At 40.1% G+C, this 21,376-nt stretch overlaps 1 protein-coding gene across 2 annotated transcripts in view; it reads left to right on the forward strand.

Moving 5' to 3' along the window:
- Positions 1-21,376, forward strand: part of LOC122797053 (polyamine-modulated factor 1-binding protein 1-like) — a 2,450,839-nt gene that overhangs the window by 1,327,275 nt on the left and 1,102,188 nt on the right. For both annotated transcript variants that reach the window (XM_044065829.1, XM_044065830.1), the window contains exon 23: positions 4,672-4,839. In XM_044065829.1, coding sequence (XP_043921764.1) covers positions 4,672-4,839 — 168 coding nt within the window. The remainder of the gene's footprint in view (positions 1-4,671; positions 4,840-21,376) is intronic.

The following is a 21,376-nucleotide window of genomic DNA, read 5'->3' on the forward strand; positions in this document are numbered from 1 at the left end:
CGACTGCCTGATTCTGGCTCAAGAAAAGGAAGACCTTCTACAGCATTTGGAATATGTCATAGCAGTGCTAAGATGCCTAGGGTATTCTGTGAACGAAATAAAGTCCAGTCTAGTACCCTCTCAAGACATGTGCTTTCTGGGTGTGAGACTGAATAAAGCAACCCAGATGGCCTTTCTAACCCCGGACAAACAAAAGAATCTCTCCAGTTACTTCCATCAATTATCTCTTCAGTCCGGGCTGACTGCAAGGACAGTCCTTCAAGCCTTAGGGTTCATGGCATCTTGTATTCTGGTGCTTCCCAATGCCAAACTGCATATGAGGAAGCTACAATGGTATCTCAAAAATCTATGGACACAGCACTGCCAGGATTTGGACACTGTCATTCAAATAATACCTTGCATTCAAAAGGAATTTTTGTGGTGGGCTCAGGAATGTCACCTAAACAAGGGACTCTCTGTGACCCGGCCAGAGGCGAGTCAGATTCTAACGACAGATGCCTCAGACATTGCTTGGGGAGCTCATCTAGATGGAAAGTGGATACAAGACAAGTGGCCTGCCAGACTACAGCATCTACATATCAACATGAAAGAGATGTTAGCAGTCCAGTTTGCATTAATGGCTTTCAAGGAGTTACTTCTTCCAGGGCAGGTGTTGATTCTAACAGACAACACAACTGTCATGTGGTACATCAACAAACAAGGGGAACACATTCTTACCCATTGTGCAGGCAAGCAATGATTTTATGGGAGACTGCGCTCAGCTTGCAACTAACTCTTCAGGCAAGGTTTCTGCCGGGAGCACAGAACTCCTTAGCAGATGTGTTAAGCAGACAAATCATGGATCCCCACGAGTGGAAACTGGATCTTCATGTATTTCAAAAATTGACAGTGTCATGGGGAACTCCAGACATAGATCTGTTCGCTTCTCCACTAAACCACCAGCTGCCAAAGTTTTGCACGAAGGGATTTCATCACACAGCTTGGAAAGTGGATGCTCTTTCTTTCAGTTGGAAAAATCTTCATGTGTATGCTTTTCCACCTCTGCCTCTACTCCCAAAGGTGCTTCTAAAGGTCAGACAAGACAAGCCAAGGATGATTTTAATAGCTCCAGATTGACCTCGGCAGCACTGGTACCCATTACTGAGGAGTCTGGTAAGGAAGCCTCCATGGCCTTTACCCTTGATTCCACACCTGTTGTCTCAGAGGGACGGTCATCTGCTCAATGTCAAGCTTCAAACTCTTCATCTAACAGCCTGGCATATTCTGTTTTGAAAGACAGCAGGTCTCAACTTCCTCAACAGGTTTTAAATGTGATTATGGAAGCCAGAAGACCTAGTACAAGGAAAGTGTATGCAGAAAAATGGAAGAGATTTTTATTTTGGGCTGCAGCACAGAATTTGGAGATTTCGGAGCCTAATTTGAGTGTGGCTCTTCAATATCTTACTGAGTTATTGGACAAAGGTTTGTCTTTCTCTTCCATTAAGATTCATGCTGCAGCAATTTCAGCTCACTATGATTGTGACCCACCATTGTTTTCACATCCTTTATTCAAGCAATTTCTTAGGGGGCAAAGAATATAAGACCCCAATGAGAGCTCCTACTCCTGCTTGGGATCTCAATTTTGTGTTGGAGAAACTTACTCTACAACCTTTTGAGCCTGCAGCTACTGCTGACCTGAAATACTTGTCATGGAAGACTGCTTTTTTGTTGGCCATTACTTCTGCAAGAAGGGTTTCTGAGTTACAGGCCCTTATGGCGGTTGAGCCTTTTTGATTTTTCATAAGGATAGGGTATCATTACGCACTAATCCTTCCTTTATGCCTAAGGTGGTTTCTAGTGTGGCTTTAAACCAAACTATTCATTTGCCTACTTTCTATGCAGATCCCCAAAATAAAGGGGAAAAGATTTTGCACACTTTAGATGTACACAGGCAATTGCGTTATTATTTAAGCAGGACTAAGGATTTTAGAAAGTCTCAGCAGTTGTTTGTTTCTTTTGCTTTGAGTTCGCAGGGCAAGCCTGTGTCAAAACAAACTATTTCTAGGTGGATTGGGTTTTGCATTGCATTTTGTTATTCCCATCATGGCAAAGAGATTCCAGCTGGGATTAGGCCTCATTCCACTCGGGCTACTGCCACTTCAACAGCATTTCTAAGGGGGGTGGCAACTAAGGATATTTTGGAGGCAGCTACTTGGAGTTCAGTGCATACTTTCTCTAAGCATTACCACCTTCCTCTCTACTCTAAGTCTAGGGCTGGTTTTGCCACAGCTATTTTGCAAGGCATGTTATCAGCTCCTGCTTCCTTATGATTTGCCAACCTCCCTTACCTCTGCTTTGGGATTCTACCCAATAGTTAGGACTGCAGCAATGTGGAATGAAGAACATAGTACAGTTTTGTACCTACCATAAATGTAGATGTTCGAGGATCCACATTGCTGCAGTCCAATTTACCCTCCCTCCTTCCCCTCTGTGTTTAGGGGTGGTTGTGTAGGTGAGATTATTTTCTGGTACCTTTGTATATATTGTATATGTTTTTGGTGCAGGTATGTTTGGTGTGTTTTGGTTTTGGCCTTGTCTTTTTAGGGTCTTCTGACATCTGGGGCAAGAAAAGACTGAGGATATGACGTCGGTCATGCGCATTAGTACCCTGACGTACTGACGTCAGTCTAATGCGCCGTGACCGACGTCAGCCATATACTTTGGTATTCGGGCCGACTGGACAGCGGACTACCCCTATAGTTAGGACTGCAGCAATGTGGATCCTCGAACATCTACATTTATGGTAGGTACAAAACTGTACTTTGTTTGTTAGTATGGCTCAAGTACAAGGGGCTACAACAGCCCAAATGGTCTACTCCTGTCCACAAAAGGAATAAATAAGTAAATAAATAAATAAATGCCTGAGTATGATTATATTATGGTAACAAAAAGCCTGCCTCTGTGGAATGTGCTGTTAATTGTTTTCATGTATTCAGTGAAGATTTTGCTTGGCCATTTCAAATAAGTGAACTGCAGTTATTTGTTGTTGTCACCCCCCCCCCCCCCCAAGTCCAACTACATGATGCACATGTAATACGAAATTCTTTTGCCAAGCAAGAACCCCACTACTCAGTTTGACAGGTACTTGAAGTGTCTGGTTCCTAGTGATTGAAGGAAATGACCTAGTCTTTGTCGTCCTTCATTGCTGGAAAGAAAACTAAACTAGGTGGATATGTGTAACTTAAACTTAGCTAAGATGGTTGGCTGAAACATAGAAAACGGAGGATGTGCTAGCTGAACTCTTGTTCTAAATGCAATGCAGTGTAGCTGAAAGGAGTAATGTGCTGAGAGCACAGTCATTAAACTATATTTCATTGGTTAAATAAGCTCTGTTAGCTAATGTGGACTTTTTAGCCCTGTCTAAGTGTTATCATGGTGAGTCGTATAGGAACACAAATGCACAGAGAAAAACAGCACTCATGCAGATTTAGCAGAGTCAGACACTAGCAGATGGTAGCAGCTTGTGGTTGTAATAAAGAAATATCCAGCTGTGAGGGTTGTATTTTCTTTCATTTTCCATGTAGAAATCACGAAGCAGAGACTTGTTTATTGTACTGGTTTACTGTTTGATTAGAAATCCACAGACGAATCGCTCATTCTGTAGCAACATATCGTATTAAAATATTGTCTTGGGTAAATACAGACTGTTGAAGAAGAGAGTAAGTCATCAAGTAGAACTTGGGGTTTGTATCATGATTTTGTATTCCCTGATGCAGCTTAGCTCAAAAAAATTGCCTGAATGCCTCTGAGCTTACATGTGGCAATCTTCAATGAATTATGTTAGGATGTCTTACTGCAAAAACAGACGTATGTATAGGGAAATGCTTCTTTTGATGTAGCAGAATTTAATATCAATGTATAATCATGTATTGCACCACTTATGCAAAACCGCAGTTGCTGATCCTGTATTTTAAACCATTAAGCATTATGTTCGGCTTCACAGTGAAAATAACAGAAATCACCATATTACAGCAGGCTGTCCTGAGCAACTAAAGAAGATTTCAAGTTGTCACTTGAGTTGCCAGGGTTTATTGTTGTCTCTGCTTTATGTAAATGCAGATTAAGATATCATCGAAAGATTCATTTCATAACCTGTAGCTTATGCCATGGCCTGATGCTAAGCTAAATATGTTCGTAGAGCATCCCCCACACATTAGTATTCTTCTGCAGGCTTGGTGCCTGTATTAGAAAGAGAAGAAAATGGCAATTCTGACAGCTGAACTGAAAGCATCTTTTGCAGTCATAGCACAGATCTGCAAGCCATTTTAAAGCAGTAACTATTTCTTACTGTATTTTTCACCATATTTATATTTATTTTATTGTAATTTGTTTTAAACTGCAATTTATGTGACAGCTTTTATTTGAAAAATGAGAACAGTACATGGCATACCTGAAGACAGGCATTCACTGTCCCTTGTCCTGACTGGGTTATCCAGGCCTCACATATAAATCAGTTGAAATACATCTTTATGATGATTGCATAAAATGGAGTCGCTGTAAAGATAAGCACAGAGCACGTCACCACCAAATGCTTTACCGTTCTCAATTGTATGACATTGAAAAACTGATAGCAATGTTTAGATAATTAAATAAACAAAACTTGGTATAAACTTGGTATCTCTAACTTTAAAGGCAAAGGATCATAAAAATCTCATAAGAAATCTGGAAGAGGAAAGAGACCAAATGCTGGACAAGTGTAATGGTCTTCGGGAAGTATTGCTTCAGGCCCAATCCCAGCTTCAGGTTTTCCAACGAAATGTGGCTTTGGCAGAAACACAGAGACATCATCATGCTGAGGAGGTAATACCTACTCCTACTCTGTAATTAGAAAGCAATTTTTTTTTCTCTCCTGTGTTTGCATTCAATAGCTGGACATCGTTCAAACCCAGTGCTTGCTTACTGCTTATATAGAATCTTCAGTTCAGATAACATTTTTCTACGTTTCTACTGTCAAAACGAAAAAAAAAAAAAACCTTGTGTGGGTTTGGAGAACACCTTTATAACTATGGTATTTAGAGCTGGGAGAAATTCATTTTCGAAACTCTTAATACGTTAACAGCCCTTACCTTTATTTCAGATTAGTATAATTGGTGCAATTTTGATAATGTACGTTGTCTTTACCATAAATGCAGTATTTGTACATTCTGAGCTGTGCTGTGAAAGCTTTTAGGCTTTTTTTTTTTTTTTTTTTAATAAATGTGTGGGGATATTCTTATGTATTAAAGGAGTGAAAAATAAATAAATTTCAGGTGTTTAGTATCTGACAGTATACTTTGTACCATATATAGATACAGTATCTAGCAGAAAGTACTTCCAGTGATGTACTAAACCTCATTTGTTTTTGGCAAGAGCTGTTCTGAAACCTGCTAGAGTTTTTAAATTACTTATCAGCGGAGCTTCATTAAAAAAGCAGTTATTAATACATTGATTCTGCTTCTAGAAACTGTTCTTTACCTTTTAAACACTGTTACATGCTGCGTAGTGTAATAAAGTCTACTGAGTTATAAAATGCTTAATTTGGTTTCATTGATAGAAGACATGTTTTAATACAGAACGCCTTTTCTTTTAACTGCTTCAAGTAAACATATAATCATAAATGGGTGACCCCTGTAATGGTTGGACATCTATTCTTAATGAAATGCCATAATAAGCTACTGAATTCCATAATAACTCAACAGTGGGCTATTATAACATTTCCTCATCATGGTATTACATTATCAAAGCACAAACGAAAGCATGCTATAAAAGGAGACTGCAGTCTTGCATTTTGAAAGCTTGTAGCAGTTATATAAAAGTGCCTACAGGGAGTTACTGTTTGGATTTTCTTAGCCTTGTTGTTTGCCATGATCTCTAAATGCTCCTTTGCCTTGAGTCTTGGAATTTGGGGATTTGTACATTTGTGGAATAATATGACATATGCTGTCATAGTTGTAGTGCTGTGGGGTGTCATGTCCAATGTTTGTGGCAGGGAATGCATTTTAGTGTTAACACCAACCAGCTAGCCAGCCTCAGCAGTAGAGAAATATGTCTTGTATGAGTTTCAGTTTATAATCATTCTCTGACATTTATGTACATCCTTAAAGAGTGTCTGCCTGATGTGAATCTGAGTGGTGAATTGTTTTCAGGTTGTTGTTTTTGTCATGGAGTCATCTTAACTAATGCCATGTTTGAACTCAAGGATGCTCATAAGTATACTTCCTGCTTCATGTCAGATATCAATTTTGTAGCCATGTGATAAGACCTGAGGCCATATGTTCTGGTCATTTCTGTCAAAAGAGGTGCTGAGTTGTTAGGTTGTTTTTGTGGTGGGTCGAACAGCAGAGGGCAGACATAGAAGACCCGGAAATGTAATGAGGATGTTCTGGGAATCCCTAACTGTGTGTTTCTGTGTGTGTAATGATTTCAAATCTCACTTCCTGAAGAGCTTTTTCTTTATATCAGGGACATGGCGTCTACATAGAGTGTATTCTTCACTTCAGCAGTAGTGACAGAGAAGCCATAATATTGTAGGAAAGAGGCCTTCCATACAATGTTCTAGCTTTGACCAGTAAGTACCAATAAAGTAGGACGGCAGAAGCTTTTCATTCACTGAAGTGAAAGCACAGGTACTGGAGTAGTTTAGGGAGAATGACTCTAAATGGCCTGAAAGAAGTTGTAGCAAACTGTACAACAAACTGAAGAGGAGAGTTTTGGTGGGGCATTTATCAGGCTGTTCTCAACAAGGCTGGAGTAGTGATGAACTCAATCATGGACCACATCAGGAAGTGAACAAACAACTTAGAAACTCCTAAAGGCCATGGACATGCCACCTTCTGAGCAGATGAGGGGAATGGGTGCAATTTATGTAAGTTCACTGCACTGTTTCTGGGACAAGGCTGTAGGACTGGGGGATATCTGGTCAGAAATACTTGAAGTGCTGGACATTGCTGTGCTGTTAAGGTTAACACACCCTTTTAAGTGTCTCATGGAAGTAGAGACTGTACCACTAAACTGTTATGCTGATGTAGTGTCCCCTTTTTTAAGGGTGTGTGTTCTAGTAGTAGAGAAATTCCACTCCATAGCCTCCCTGAGGAAGCTGGAAAGAAAGCTGTTGTAGTAGCTAAACATCTGATTCAGGAATTGTAATGTGGGCTCAGTCCTCACTGTGGAGCATTGGTTGTGTTCTTTGACCTGTGCAAATAGATTATTAAGCTGTGTTCGATTAGAGACAAGGTTGCTTGAATGGCCACGGGGGAAGATGGAAGTGAACAGTTGATATACGCTCAGTCAAGCTGGGTGGAGGGAGGCAGCCTAGGCCTGCTGCAGTAAAACATCCATTATGAGCCTGGCAGGCTCTGTGATGCATAAGCAGTGCGTTGTGCAGTCAGGAGATTGTGCATGCATGGAAGCACTCATGCACCTGGTGAATGTAGTGATTGCGGAACTCACAAGATTGCCTTGGGTTTGTTGAAGTTAGTCAATGATCACTTTTTTCTGTGAGAATCAGCAAGTTCAGAGTGACAATAATAAAGTAAGGGGGGGTGCAGGAGGCCCCAATGCAGAAAAGTTTGTTTTTTCTTTTTTATTCATTTATTACTTAAGAAGCTAAAGTACACATGCCAGGAGCAGTTGTGTACTGCTCCTGCTGTCGGTTACAACTAGTTGTAGTGATACAAATGTTTCATCGGTTTGTAGTGAAATCTAGAATATTAAGGTGCATCCAAAGTCTGGTGCATAAACATTGAGAGATATGAGGGTTGCAAGCATGTTACTCTCTGATGTTTTCATCGTCTTCGTCTTAATGGTGATTTGTATTATACAATGCAGTAATTCGCCTCTGAGCGTGAAGAGGTTCATAGGTGTTTACTAGGCTAGGTTAGGATGAAAATCCTGAACTTCAAATCACAGGGCATGCTATCTACCAGAAGTGAATTGGATTACTCTTTGCATATAAGGGGGATCTAACTCAAAGGCACTTTCGGGTCTTTCATGTGAAGGTGGGAGAAACTGGGAGAATGACCAGTAGATGGATGCAGTTGTACTGCAAGTTTTGTACCAAAATGGGGTTGTGAAATGAGAACTGGTTGTACGATGAAGCTCACAGTTTACTGGTCAGTCTTTGTCACTGTTTTCATTTGGTTTTGAGTAGTGATCAAAAGGATAAGACTATGGACACAAGCTGCAGACATGCAGTTGCTTTGCACAGAAGCTGTGTTTACTTTCCAACAGAGAGTGAAGAGTTAAGTTATCTGGGAAGGTTTTGGAGCACAGCTGCTGTTTCTCATGGTTGAGAAGAATCACGTGAGGCATTATGAACATTTAATGAGGATACCTTCTTAGTGTTCCCCCATTGGGAGATGTACCAGTCATTGCCCATTGGTTTGTATTCATGACACTTTGGCAGGATTATATCCCTCCATTCATGGGTAAGTACTAGGCTAGCTGCCATTGTGGGTCATTTTAAGCCTAGCCAATTTCCCTTAAAGGTGAGAATCTAACTCTGTTCCTTGTCTCTGTGAGGTCAACACCATAATAAGCTGGAGCCTGTTGCTTGGAACATGGATGTCTGGTATATCCTGATCATCTTGTTCTAGCACGAATCTTCACTTGACAGGACACTAAGAAAATGAAGGAAGGAATGACACTAAATCTTTTCTTTTGGAATGACATCAAATCTTTTCTTTTGGAATGACATCAAATCTTCAGTTAATTTGTTGACTTTAAAAATCAAAGCAGCAGCCTTTTAAACATTTGAAAGAAATTTTATACTGTTTAAATTACAACTTTGGTAGTATTTAGTTATTGCACATAATACATTGTGTTTACTGTTAGATAACCCCAAGTTTATATTTCATTATTCTTTATAATTTTTGATCAGTACATATGCTCTTTTATATACATTTCTGGGATTGTTGATATGTTTCAGAATTCCTAGTGGGTAATATTGACTGATTTAGGTATTTAGGACATATAATGGCCACAACTTATATTTTTAGACGTGGACAGTCTGTTAGAGCCTAACATGGCTTACTTTATCTTAAATTGCTCCATTGCTGAGTAGGGTAGCATAGTAATCATAGAAAAAACAGTGACTGGACCGTGTGTCCATTTACGCCCTGCCAGTACCTACCCTTAGACCCTATCTCCTCTTTTAAGGAATGGTAGGCCAGTCGTTTGGGGGGGGGGGATTTGTTAATATCCATCCATTTGTCTAACTCCTTTTTAAAGCAAAGTAGTGCGCCATATTGCTTGACCTGGACTGGAAATTTGTTCAAGAAAAGGGGTAGCTACTTGACAAATGTCTCTCTCTCTCCCCTGTGATTTGTTTAGTTGCTGAAACAGGTTCAGCTCTCTGGTCTTAGTGTTTCCTGGACTGTTTGGTTTGTGGAGATATAAAAGGTCTTGGACTGTCAGATCCCTAATGACCCAAAAAGCAAGGCACAGATTTCCCCTAAGAAGTCTGTAGGACATATTACAGGGACAGAGCTTCCAGCCTGTCCTGACAGGTCAGGTCGTGATTATTATTTTTTTGTTTGTTTGTTTGTTAGGAGCCTCTGGGGTCTCTCCAACTGCTTGATTTGCCTGGTAAGATATGTCCCAAAGGAGATGTATTTTATGATGGGCCAGATCAGTCCACAATATAGAGGGGTAAGGACTTCTCTGAGTCGAGAAAAGATGCCCTTTGTGATCAGCTGTGCCAGATACCAGAATTTCCTAACTACTGTTGTTACAACATGATGATCAAAGGAGTGGGAAATATCTCCCCAAGTTCCAAGGTTTTTCTCAGCATCTTCATTTTGTAGTTGGATTGTTTACCAAAGTAAATGTTAATGGAAGTGATAATGACTTAGAGAGTGTAGTGTGTGTTTCAGAACATGCTAAGTGCATCACACTGCAAGGATGAAATGGCTATCTAAATTTAGCCATGAATAAGCCACATGCAATAGAGCAGCACAGTGTAAAAGCACAAATGTGTTTCAACCCAAACTGCATAAATAACCCCAATGAATGTCCCTGTTTCTTCAAAGAGAATTGCATAATGTGTTCATAAGCCACCATAGACACAACTGGGTTTTTTGAGCAGTATGTTACAGCAAATCAACCCATATCACTGTTGCAGTATTCTTAACTAAAGGGATTCCCTGCCATTGGTAACCCAATGTCCGGCCAATATACCAAAGCCTTAGGATTTTATAGATGTCATACGTCACACACATGCTCCCCGCTCAAGGCATAGGGCATAACTGTGCCGTATGGATATACATACCTCAGAACTTCTTTCCGCCAGTCCGAACACCATCTTTGAATGTAAGTCTGAACACTCCTTCTTCTGTGATGGTTACCACATTGTGTTTCACATAAGTGCCTCACTGGGGCTTCTTCTTATCTCTTCTTTCTTTTTCAAGTATTGTGGGTTTATATGTCATCCAGAAAGGGAAAATGTCAGTGTGGGAGGCAGATTCCCCCATAAGGATCATCACAGGCAGTGTCTCTTTTGTTTGGGTGCTTCTTACGACTATATACAGTGTTCTATCTGCCAAGCTTTTGTCCCTAAGACCCTACATACTTCTCTCCTCCTTGTCCATCTACCTGGAGAACCAGTGTCTTAAATGATTGATGCCAGGTGCGATGGTGGAATCCTCCTATCTTGGAGGTCAGCCACCTTCCAAGAAAAAGGCCAAAAGAGTAGGGTCTTATTTGGCTGCTGTTCCACCTCTCCCCAGAAGTCTGTCTCAAAGCTGGTGAAGGCCTAGAGGATCACCTGGTTGTTATGTCAGATTCCTCTAGCATGACCATATTTGAGGCTGGCATGGATCCTTTTTCTCACATGTCCTCAGATGTCTGTTCCAGAGGTTGATGGAGGACCTGAGTTGATAATTTCAGAGGGCCAAATGGGGTATTTTGCAGATACTTGATTGAGAGGAGATTCCTACTATGTTAATTGAATGTAGGCAGGATACTGAATTTCCTAGGGTGTTTCATGCAGACATCCCTCAAAAGAAAAAAAACAAAAGACTAAGCATTGTTCCTGTGCTCCTAAAGATCCCCAGTGTGAATGGCAGGATTTTACCCTGGGTTTGTCTAACGCATTGAAGGCATTGAAGCCTCCACAAGGAGTTTCTGTACTTACTCCCATTTGGTCCTCTACCCCAGTCAAGAGGCCCAGATAGCAGGACTTCTCTGATTAGGTCTTAGATTCTGGGGAAAGAGTCTTTGGCATATTCTTCTCTGATCCCATCTCCTTTTGGATTATGGCTCTGAAGAGGAAGACTCTGTTACCCCGACTCCCCTTATGATGAAGTCTCTTGGGGATACTATTTCTCAGATATTAGAGTAGTTTAAATGGGATTGGTGTCAGGTTTCTGATATTCAGAAGAGGTGTTATAACTTCCTCCAGATGGAGTCCCCTAAGCCCTCTTCTGTTCCTTCGGTCTTGGCTGTCCTTTTAGAAACCTTTTTCTGCTGTTTCTGTGGTGCCAAACTCTCAGCTTCCAGCTCTAGAAACCTGACAGATTTTACAAGGTGCCTGATGACTGTTTCTTTACAAATGTCCTTCTGCTGACCCCTCTGTGATGTCTGTCTCTTCTGACAAACCCTCTATGCTTTTACCTTCTAATAAACTGTTCCTTCAGACAAGGACAATAGGGCTATGGAATGGCTGATTAGAAAGTATATACTGCTAACACCTTGGCCTTTTGGGCTATCAATTACCAGACCCATATGACCAGGTATATTTTAGCCTGTTTTTGTCAAGCTTCCCAGGCTGTCTCTGGCCTTCCTTATTCTGAAGGGAAGTCTTCGGCCCTTTCTTTATTGGGCTACACTTTTCAAGTAGCCCCCCCCCCCCCCCACTCTATTAAATGTAGTTGCAATGCAGCTGATGCCTCTTCTAGAGCTGCTTCTTTTGGTTCTGTTTTCAGACTCTACTTTTGGCTTCATCTCCAGCCTTAGCCTGATGACATTAAGATTGAAGTGTTGGATGCTCCTCTTGAAAATAAGAACTTATTTGTCTCTGCAGCTGCTGAGATTTTTAAGTATGTACAGTATAAGGGGAAAGGCCTATAGGAATTGAAGCATATTTTTGTTTCTCCTATTCCCAAGTTCCAAAGGAATTATCCCTCTAAATCTGCTTTTGTTCACAAACAGCCTTGCTCTCCTCCCAAAGGTAAAAAGGGTTCTAGGAAGGTTCTTCATGCTAAGTCTACTCAGACTCCCACTTCTCAGAAACCTTCTGTTCAAGACAAACCCGTTCCATCTGACTATCTTTTCCCATATCCAGTTGGTTAAGAATCACTCAAGACTCTTTGGCTCTGTCCATCATCCGTCACAGATTATTCATGGTGTGGAAATCCCTTCCTCCCTTTCTGGACATCCCTCAATCTCTTTTGAAACAGTTTGCTTTCTTTCCAGAACTACTTCAGGGCCATCTGTCTCAAGAAAAGAGAAATCCAGCACCCCGAGCAGTAGTAGCTTAAAGTCTTTTATTAAACCAGACTGGTTTCAGCAATCAGCTTTCTTCAGTGGTTTGATGGTTACACAACTGTTAGCCATATTTATTAGTATTTTGAACAAGGCATTATGACATCATTTCCTGTATACATTAAAACATGACCAAAACATAATAATATATAAATAGACATAGAAAGTGCAAAAATAGATAGATATAGATATGGTATAATGAAATGTTTGTACTGAAATATGCATCAAAATTGAAATTATACAGCAATAAATTTATAATATAACAACAGTCCTGTGGTTCATTATAACAGAGAGAACAAAAAGTGGTGTTATAACATATTAATAGATTACAATCATTAGAGGCAGTAGCCCCTCACAATTTGTCATTAAGACCAGCTGGAAATAAGCCACCTAGTTTAACAATCCATTTAGTCTCTTTTTGGTCTAGCAATTTGTGCCATCCAGTTTTAAAGTTTCTATTGCCAGAAATGTTGTCAATAATAGTAAAAGAAAACGGGGCCGTTTTGTGTATCAAACTGTGTTTATACAAAGCATTGGTGAACCTAGCATTCCTTATATCGCCCAAATGTTTGGAAATACGAATTCTAAACTGTCTGGATGTTTGTCCAATATAAAATGCCCTGCATGTGGCCAGATAAATCACCCAATCTGTGCTACAATTTGTGAAATGATTAATATTAAATACCTTTCCTGTGTTCTTGTTTGTAAATTCTTTGGTAGTAAATACATATTTGCAAAAAGAGCAATGACCACAGGGATGACTGCCAATTAATTTGTCTCCCAACAAGGTAGCCTGAGCAATAGAGACATCCAAGGATGTAATTCTTTTGTAATGAGAAAAATGTGACCCTAGGCTTTTACCTTTGCGGTATGAAAACAAACATCTGTTGTCAAACCAGTTGGCCAGATGTGTGTTTGTTGTTAATATGTTCCAGTGATTATTGATAATGTCCATCAATTGATAAGTATTCCTGCCATAAGTGGTTAGTAACCTAGGTGTCCGAAAAGAAGAACTGGCAACTTTCGGTTTATAACCCAACAAGCTGTCCCTGGATACATTTTTGGTCATTTGGACTGCAGAATGAACATCCATTTTGTTATAACCTCTCTGTAAGAATCTATTCGAGAGATCATTCTGACAATTCTCAAGGTCCGAATTGGATGAACAGATTCTCTTGATCCTCATGAATTGTGATTTAGGAATATTTTTGATGATATGTTTAGGGTGTAAGCTCGAAGCATGTAGTAGACTGTTGTACTGTGGATATTTTCTGTGCACAGTAGTACGAAGAGTATTATCCAGTTCCCTACACAGATGGACATCCAAAAAATCAGTCTGCTGCAGATTATAATTAACCATGAATTCTACACCCCATTTGTTACTGCTAAGATATTCGACAAATTCCATAAGGTACTCTGTGCCCCCTTTCCAAACAAGCCAACAGTCGTCAAGATAACGTCTCCAAATATCGACTTCTGGCATGTATAGGTTGTGTAATACACTGTATATAATCTGATCTTCAACATACCCCATAAAGAGATCAGCATATATTGGTGCGAAACCCTGAATTTGCCAGTAACATTGGTTTTGGAAATAGAACACATTCTTGGTTAGAATGTGTTCCGCCATGCAGATTAATAAGGCAGTCATCCCTGTGGTCATTGCTCTTTTTGCAAATATGTATTTAATACCAAAGAATTTACAAGCAAGAACACAGGAAAGGTATTTAATATTAATCATTTTGCAAATTGTAGCATAGATTGGGTGATTTATCTGGCCACATGCACATGCAGGGCATTTTATATTGGACAAACATCCAGACAGTTTAGAATTCGTATTTCCGAACATTTGGGCGATATAAGGAATGCTAGGTCCACCAATGCTTTGTATAAACACAGTTTGATACACAAAACGGCCCAGTTTTCTCTTACTATTATTGACAAAATTTCTGGCAATAGAAACTTTAAAACTGGATGGCACAAATTGCTAGACCAAAAAGAGACTAAATGGATTGTTAAACTAGGTGGCTTATTTCCACCTGGTCTTAATGACAAATTGTGAGGGGCTACTGCCTCCAATAATTGTAATCTATTAATATGTTATAACACCACTTTTTGTTCTCTCTGTTATAATGAACCACAGGACTGTTGTTATATTATAAATATATTATAAATTTATTGCTGTATAATTTCAATTTTGATGTATATTTCAGTACAAACATTTCATTATACCATATCTATATCTATCTATTTTTGCACTTTCTATGTCTATTTATATATTATTATGTTTTGGTCATGTTTTAATGTATACAGGAAATGATGTCATACTGCCTTGTTCAAAATACTAATAAATATTGCTAACAGTTGTGTTACCATCAAACCACTGAAGAAAGCTGATTGCTGAAACCGGTCTGGTTTAATAAAAGACTTTAAGCTACTACTGCTCGGGGTGCTGGATTTCTCTTTTCTTGTACATGTTTGGTTTATCCGTGCACCAACTATACTTGCTAGCCTGTCTTTTCTTTACCATCTATCTCAAGCCATCATTGAAGTTCTTCTCTCTTCCCCGGAGGGGAAGGGATTTTATTCCAGAATGTTTCTGGTTCTCAGGAAGGAAGACACCTGGAGGCCCATTCTGGACCTCTCTCAGCTCAATACCTTTCTTGAAGATCCCTTCCTTCCAGATGTTATCCCTTCAGACCTTGTTTCTTCTTCTTCTTCCCCAGGCTTTTCTGGTCTGTTTGGATCTCAAGGATGCTTATCTTTGCATCCTTATTCATCCCCCTTTCAGGACGTTTTTGAGTTTCTCTGTTTCTTCCTTGCATTTGCAGTTCTTTGCTTTGCCCTTTGGCCTTTCTGTTGCCTCAAGGGTTTGCACCAAATGTCTCACTCCTGTGACTGCTTTTTGTAGGATGAGACGGGTTCACATCTTTCCTTATCTGGAAAACCTCCTCATTCAGGCTTCCTCTCCCAAGACCTAGCTTCAACACTTTCACTATACTACTTGCCTCTTCAAAGCCTAGGGTTTACAATAAACTTACAGAAATCAGCCTTGGTTCCTTCTCAAGATCATGTGTTTCTTGGTTGTAGGCTCCAGACCATTCCTGTGCTGGCCTCCCTGCCTCTCTCCAGGGCTGTTTCCTCGATTGCCTTTTTTCAGTCACTTCTTCAGATTTCAGTTACAGCCAGGGAGTTTATTAGGACTCTAGGATTCATGGCCTCCACCATTCCTATGGTACCAGTAGCCAGGCTTCATATGAGAAAATTAGAGTGGTTGCTAAAGTCAGCATGGCTCCAGCACTGTCATTCTCTAGATTTTTCCAGTCCCTCTTATTTCATGTCTCAAGCTTGACCTTCAGTTGTGGATTCATCAGCTGTCTCTCAACTGGGGACTTCATTTTCAGCCTCCAGTCCCTGCTCAGGAACTTTTTTGGATGCTTCAGACACACGGTAAGGGATCCTCTTTTAGTCCCCTCAGGATCTCTGTCCCTTTCATCAGAGGTCAGTTCATATCGGTATTAAGGAGTTGAGAGCTCTTTTTGCCCTTCAGTCCCTGCTCAGGAACTTTTTTTGGATGCTTCAGACACAGGGTGGGGAATCCTCTTTTGGCCCCCTCATCAGAGGTCAGACCATATCAGTATTAAGGAAATGAGAGCTCTTCTTTTCACCCTTCAGGCCTTTCATTCTCTTTTTACTTTCTCAGTCTCTCAAATTCTTTATAGTCAATACCACAGTAATGTTGTACATCAACAAGCAGGGGGGGGGGGGTATGGTCCTACTTTCTTTGCAGGTTGGCTCTTCAAATTTGGGATGTAGCTGTTCAGTATCAAGTAACTCTTCATGCTGTATATATTCCATCAGAACGCAGTGACAGACTCTCTGAACAGATTCATAACAGGCTCATGAATGGATTCTTCACAGAGATGTGTTTCTGGACATTGTCCATCATTGGGGTATTCCTCAGGTCGATCTTTTTGCATCCCCTTTGAACAGACAACTTCTTCTTTTTTGCACCAGAGTCCCAAGTCCTCTGGCCTGTAAGGGGGTGCTTCTGTTTGCCTTCCCTCACTTTCCCCTCATTCTGAGGGTCCTGCTAGAGCAAGGCTCCCCCAAAATCTTATTGGTGACTCCCTTTGGGCCCAGACAGCATTTGTTCCCTCTTCTTCTGCACCTAGCCAATGGCAGTCATCACAAGTTACCTCACACAGTGGACCTAGTCACACAAAGACAAGGGATCTCTCATCCATACTCAGTTGTCCACTCTTCAACTGACATTGTCGGTGAGGGTTTTGATCCCTTTTAGGGGTTATTGTTTTTCTGAGGAGGTGCTTAACGTTTGGCAGGAGGTCAGGAAACCCACTAGCAGGAAATATGTCCAAATGGAGGAGATTTTCTGTAAGGCGCCTTGCTGGTAAGCAGGATCCACTTTCTGTGGGGATCCCTCTGATTCTCTCTTATTTGTGTAAATTGCTGTATGCCGGATTAGCTTATTCTTCAGTTAAGGCTCACCTTTCAGCTGTCTCTGCTTGCCTACCATTAATTCCTCGTTTGACCTCTAGGTTTATTTTATTTAACATTTTTTAACTGGGAAACTCCGACTTGGAATGAAGTCAATTTTCAGCAGAGGCCCGGGGAGAAACACTTCAGACGCATGTCTTTGTAACGTGGGAGGAAACTGGAGCACCCGGAGGAAACCCACACGAATGCCGGGAGGACATGCAGACTCTGCTCAGAAGGCACTCTAGCTGAGAATCGAACCAGAGAACCTCTTGCTGTGAGGTGACAATGCTACTGCTGCACCACTGCGCCATCCAGGTTTGAAATCAAGCAATTTCTTGAAGGTATTTTTCATATCAGACCTCCTAGGAAAACCTATACCATCTTCCTGGGGGTCTTTATTTTTTTTTGAAAAAATGACTTGGCCTGCTTTTGAGTCTGCATCTTCAGCTTCTTTACAGCATTGTACATGGAAGACTGTTCTTCTTTTGACCCTTACTTCAGCTAAGAGAGTGTCTGAACTCCAGGCTCATGTGTCTCTTCCTCCTTTTTTAATTTTCATAGGGACAGGATGTCTTTTCGAAATAATCCTTCTTTTATGCCCAAGGTGGTTAATGAAGTGTTTCTTAATCAGTCTGTTAATTTGCCCTCCTTTTTTCCTTCGCCGCAGTCTGCTAGTAAGAAAGTTCTTCACACCATGGATTTGCTTAGACAGCTCAGATATTATTTGGATAAGACTAATGTCAAATAAACCACCTGAAACAGCACTCTCCAGTTTGACATATTGTTTGCCCACTAGACAGCTGTCCTTTACCCAGAAAAAAAGTAAAAACTCAGGGCACCCTACAGACATACATTTATAAGTGCCCTCAGGAATTTTGGACAAAGCTAAAAGTAATGGGCGGCAAAGGCCCAAAATTAGGGAGAGTTTTTTAAACTCAAATTTAATTCACGTAAAAAGTAAAAATAGTTTCCTTATCAGCATGCCTTTTCTAAATAATTCCAGTTATTTATATGAATAGTCAGCTCAGGCAAAGAGGTGTGTGATTTCTCCTTTTTGTGGCATGGTCTGATAATGTAATCCCTCAGGATAACCCCCAGTTAGAACCATGTTTGAATACTGTATACTGAAATATTCGCTAATACCCTGGAGTTATTTCATACAAGCCTGGAGCCTGTTCCTTTTGGGACATTGACAGTGCAGTTTAATGGTCACTTTCGCATCTTTGCCAAGCATAGCAGGTCACTGATCACTCACCTGTACTAAGATGTGATGCCCAATGAAAGCTCGGAACAATGAACATTGATTAGTGCAAGCATATTCAAAGAACAGAAAACTGAAATACAATAGTAGCTCTTGGCAGTGAAATATGCTTCACCCACAGAGATTTAAAATAGTCACAGAACATTGTTAGCTGTCAGCTTCTATGCTCAAGAAGCTAGAACAGAGCCAAATTTAGTGAGGACAATGGACAAAAATCATGGCTAATTTTTAAGTATTATTGTAATTCACTTATAAAGTTAATAGAACACATTTTATATCAGCATGCACTTGCTGAAGTGAAAGTATAATGCCCTCTTTCATGTTTTGCATTAATATGCACTTTCTGAAGTGAAAGTATGAATGAATAATCTACCGGGGAAATGAAAACGTTTACAAGGGTCAAGACCAAAATATCTGGCTAAATCAGGGACTCTTTAGAAGTATGCCTAGGTATTTCAGAAGAGCAACCCTAAGTGCTGCAGTCCTGGTAATAATCGAACCAAAATAACTTCTGCAGATTACTGCTCCATAGCTCCCAACTTCTTTTCTCACGAATCAAGGACAATGCCACATTGTTATGGGAGACAAAACCCCCAAACCAGAGGCATTTGTTACACTTTAAACCATGTTGTTCTGTTAACTTTCTAAGTGAATTAATCAGCATGTTTTCTTAGTGCTTTATCAGAAGAATTACAACTTTTATGAGAGACTGGACGTAAAAATGAGGCAAAATTGAGGAACGCTCAGACTGGTTATGGCTTCTCATTTTAGAAGACACCCCCCCCCCCCCCCCAATTACTACAAACCTAAAAGTGATTCATCTCTTAAATCGGCAGACTCAGTAGCTGTCCAGTTTTATCCCTTCTGACAATCCAACCAACACTAGCAGACCCAGGCCAAAAATAAAACCAATAAGTCTTGTTAAGCAGAACTACACAGATATTCCAACCTGAATCCAAACCACAACTCCTAGCCAGCTTTGACACTATGTCAAGCGCACACAGTTGCATCAGACAACCAAACAAACCAAGTATTTTGTTGCAACAAGACACAGATCTTTTAATAAATACCATTCACTGCCTTACTGCCCCCCAAATACTGAATCCATGGAGTTGTCTGTTGTGAAGTGTTGTAAAGGTCCTTCTTGCCTCCCTTTCTGTAAATAAAACAGAGTGGCATGAGAAAAATACCACTGCTACATTTGACTTCTCCACCTGTATCACCCATTCTCTGACTGGCTCCTTTCTCTCTCTCTCTCTCTCTCTCTGTGCTTACTGGCTGTAATTGTGGTCTGTGAGCCATTTAGAGGATTTCCTTGCAGAGCCACCAGTTTGCAATGTGAAACAGAGGAATACTGTCTATATTTTATTCCAGATGTCGAGCTCATACCTCTCAACCTCTTAGCACAAGAAATCTTGATAAAGACAAAAGTAATGAGTGGGATAAAGGCCCAAAAATAGGGACACATTTTAAATATCACTGTTATAAAAATAGAAAGATACTAGACTGACAAGTTTTGTGCCGTCATGCATTTTCTGAAGCATATGATGTCTGAAACTCAAATGTCTTGCCATTATTTAGTGAATTTTAGTGACTTCACTTCTCTCTGATTTGCCCGATAACCAGAAATTTTATGAGGAACTGACCAAAAATTGGAAGCAAAAATCTGGGCAGTTGAGAGGCATGTTCGAGCTTTCTACACCGTGTGGTGCGCTTGAGCACTAAAACTCCCAGTATACATGTAGAACTCGTCTGGAAGCAGTAGCATTTGGGATTCATTCAGATACAGTTCCTTTTCTGTATTTTTTATTCCTTTGCTTAGGTTTCTTCTGTTTTTTAATATGAACTTAAGTCAAATTTAATTGCAAATGATATGCTGCTCCTTAGATATTATAAGACTGATTACAAATTATTTGTTAAATAGCTGGCATTTTATACTTTTTTTTAGTATGCATGTAATGGTCTCTTGAAGCATTTCTAAATGTCACCATTATTTAAGTAGTATAATGTGTGAGCCCCCAAAACAAAGCTACCTCAAATTAAGACCACTCACATTTGCATGCTGTAAAGATTAGGTAATGCATTCTATTTTTGACATGTTTTGACTTTGCATCTATAAAAGTGATGTTACCAGTGAAGGAACATAAGAATATATTGGGCAAGCAATCATAGGGACTTTAAGGTGCCTACCCTTACGCACCTTTAAGCAGACAAACTTAAAAGCTCTTGCCACACTTTTCAGGTACTTAAGATTGCTTACTTCCCAAACTGAGCAGGACTGTAAATGATAACCTGGTATATATTTGCATCTGTCCATGTAGTCATCAAGACTTGCCTTATGGGTAGCCAAAGTAGTGTTTTTGAACTGTGGTGGTAACTTTTCCCATAGTCTGTAAACACTTTGCATTAGGAACCTATCCCTCCAGCAAGTCTTTTTTTATTTGATGGTGTCGATTTAAGTCATTATTGCAGGTTTTTGTAGAGCCACTGGTTTTGCAAAGAAATAGGAGGTCAAATAGGACTAGCCCTTCCATGGTTCAAAAAGGAAGGCAGATTTCACCTTTCATCAAACTTTAGACCACTGACTGTGAGAGTCGTATTTTACTGAGGTCTTTAAAGGATTTAAGAACTTTAATTTTAATGGTTATAAATCTTTGTGGCCTTTCCATTTGAGTGATATGTTTGAATTTGTACATATTATAGGGTTGATAAGGGAGGAGTACAGTGATAAGTTGACTTATTTGGATCTTTGAGATATTTCTCTTGGAAATTAACTGGGGCTATATAGAAGGATTTCCTGATTATGGTGGAAACATGATCGAATGTGAGAGAATTATCTATGTAAGCACCTAGGGCTGTTATGGCCATATCTATCTGAAGAAGAAGAGTACCATTTATAGCATGTAAAGTGGGAGCAACTTTTCTGCAAAACATTACTATCCTGCACTTTTTTCCTTGAGTTTGAGATCACTTTTGATACACCCTGTATGTGCATGTTCTAGCTCTTGCTGGAAGTGTTTTATATCAGTGGATGAGTTCTTCTGTGGTATGTTGCATGGCTTAACATATAAGTCTGGTGAGGCTGATGCATTTCTAATTACCTCAGTCTAGAGAGGG

The sequence above is a fragment of the Protopterus annectens genome, chromosome 3.part0, assembly GCF_019279795.1.
Source record: "Protopterus annectens isolate FY-2018-M chromosome 3.part0, PAN1.0, whole genome shotgun sequence".
Taxonomy (NCBI): domain Eukaryota; kingdom Metazoa; phylum Chordata; order Ceratodontiformes; family Protopteridae; genus Protopterus; species Protopterus annectens.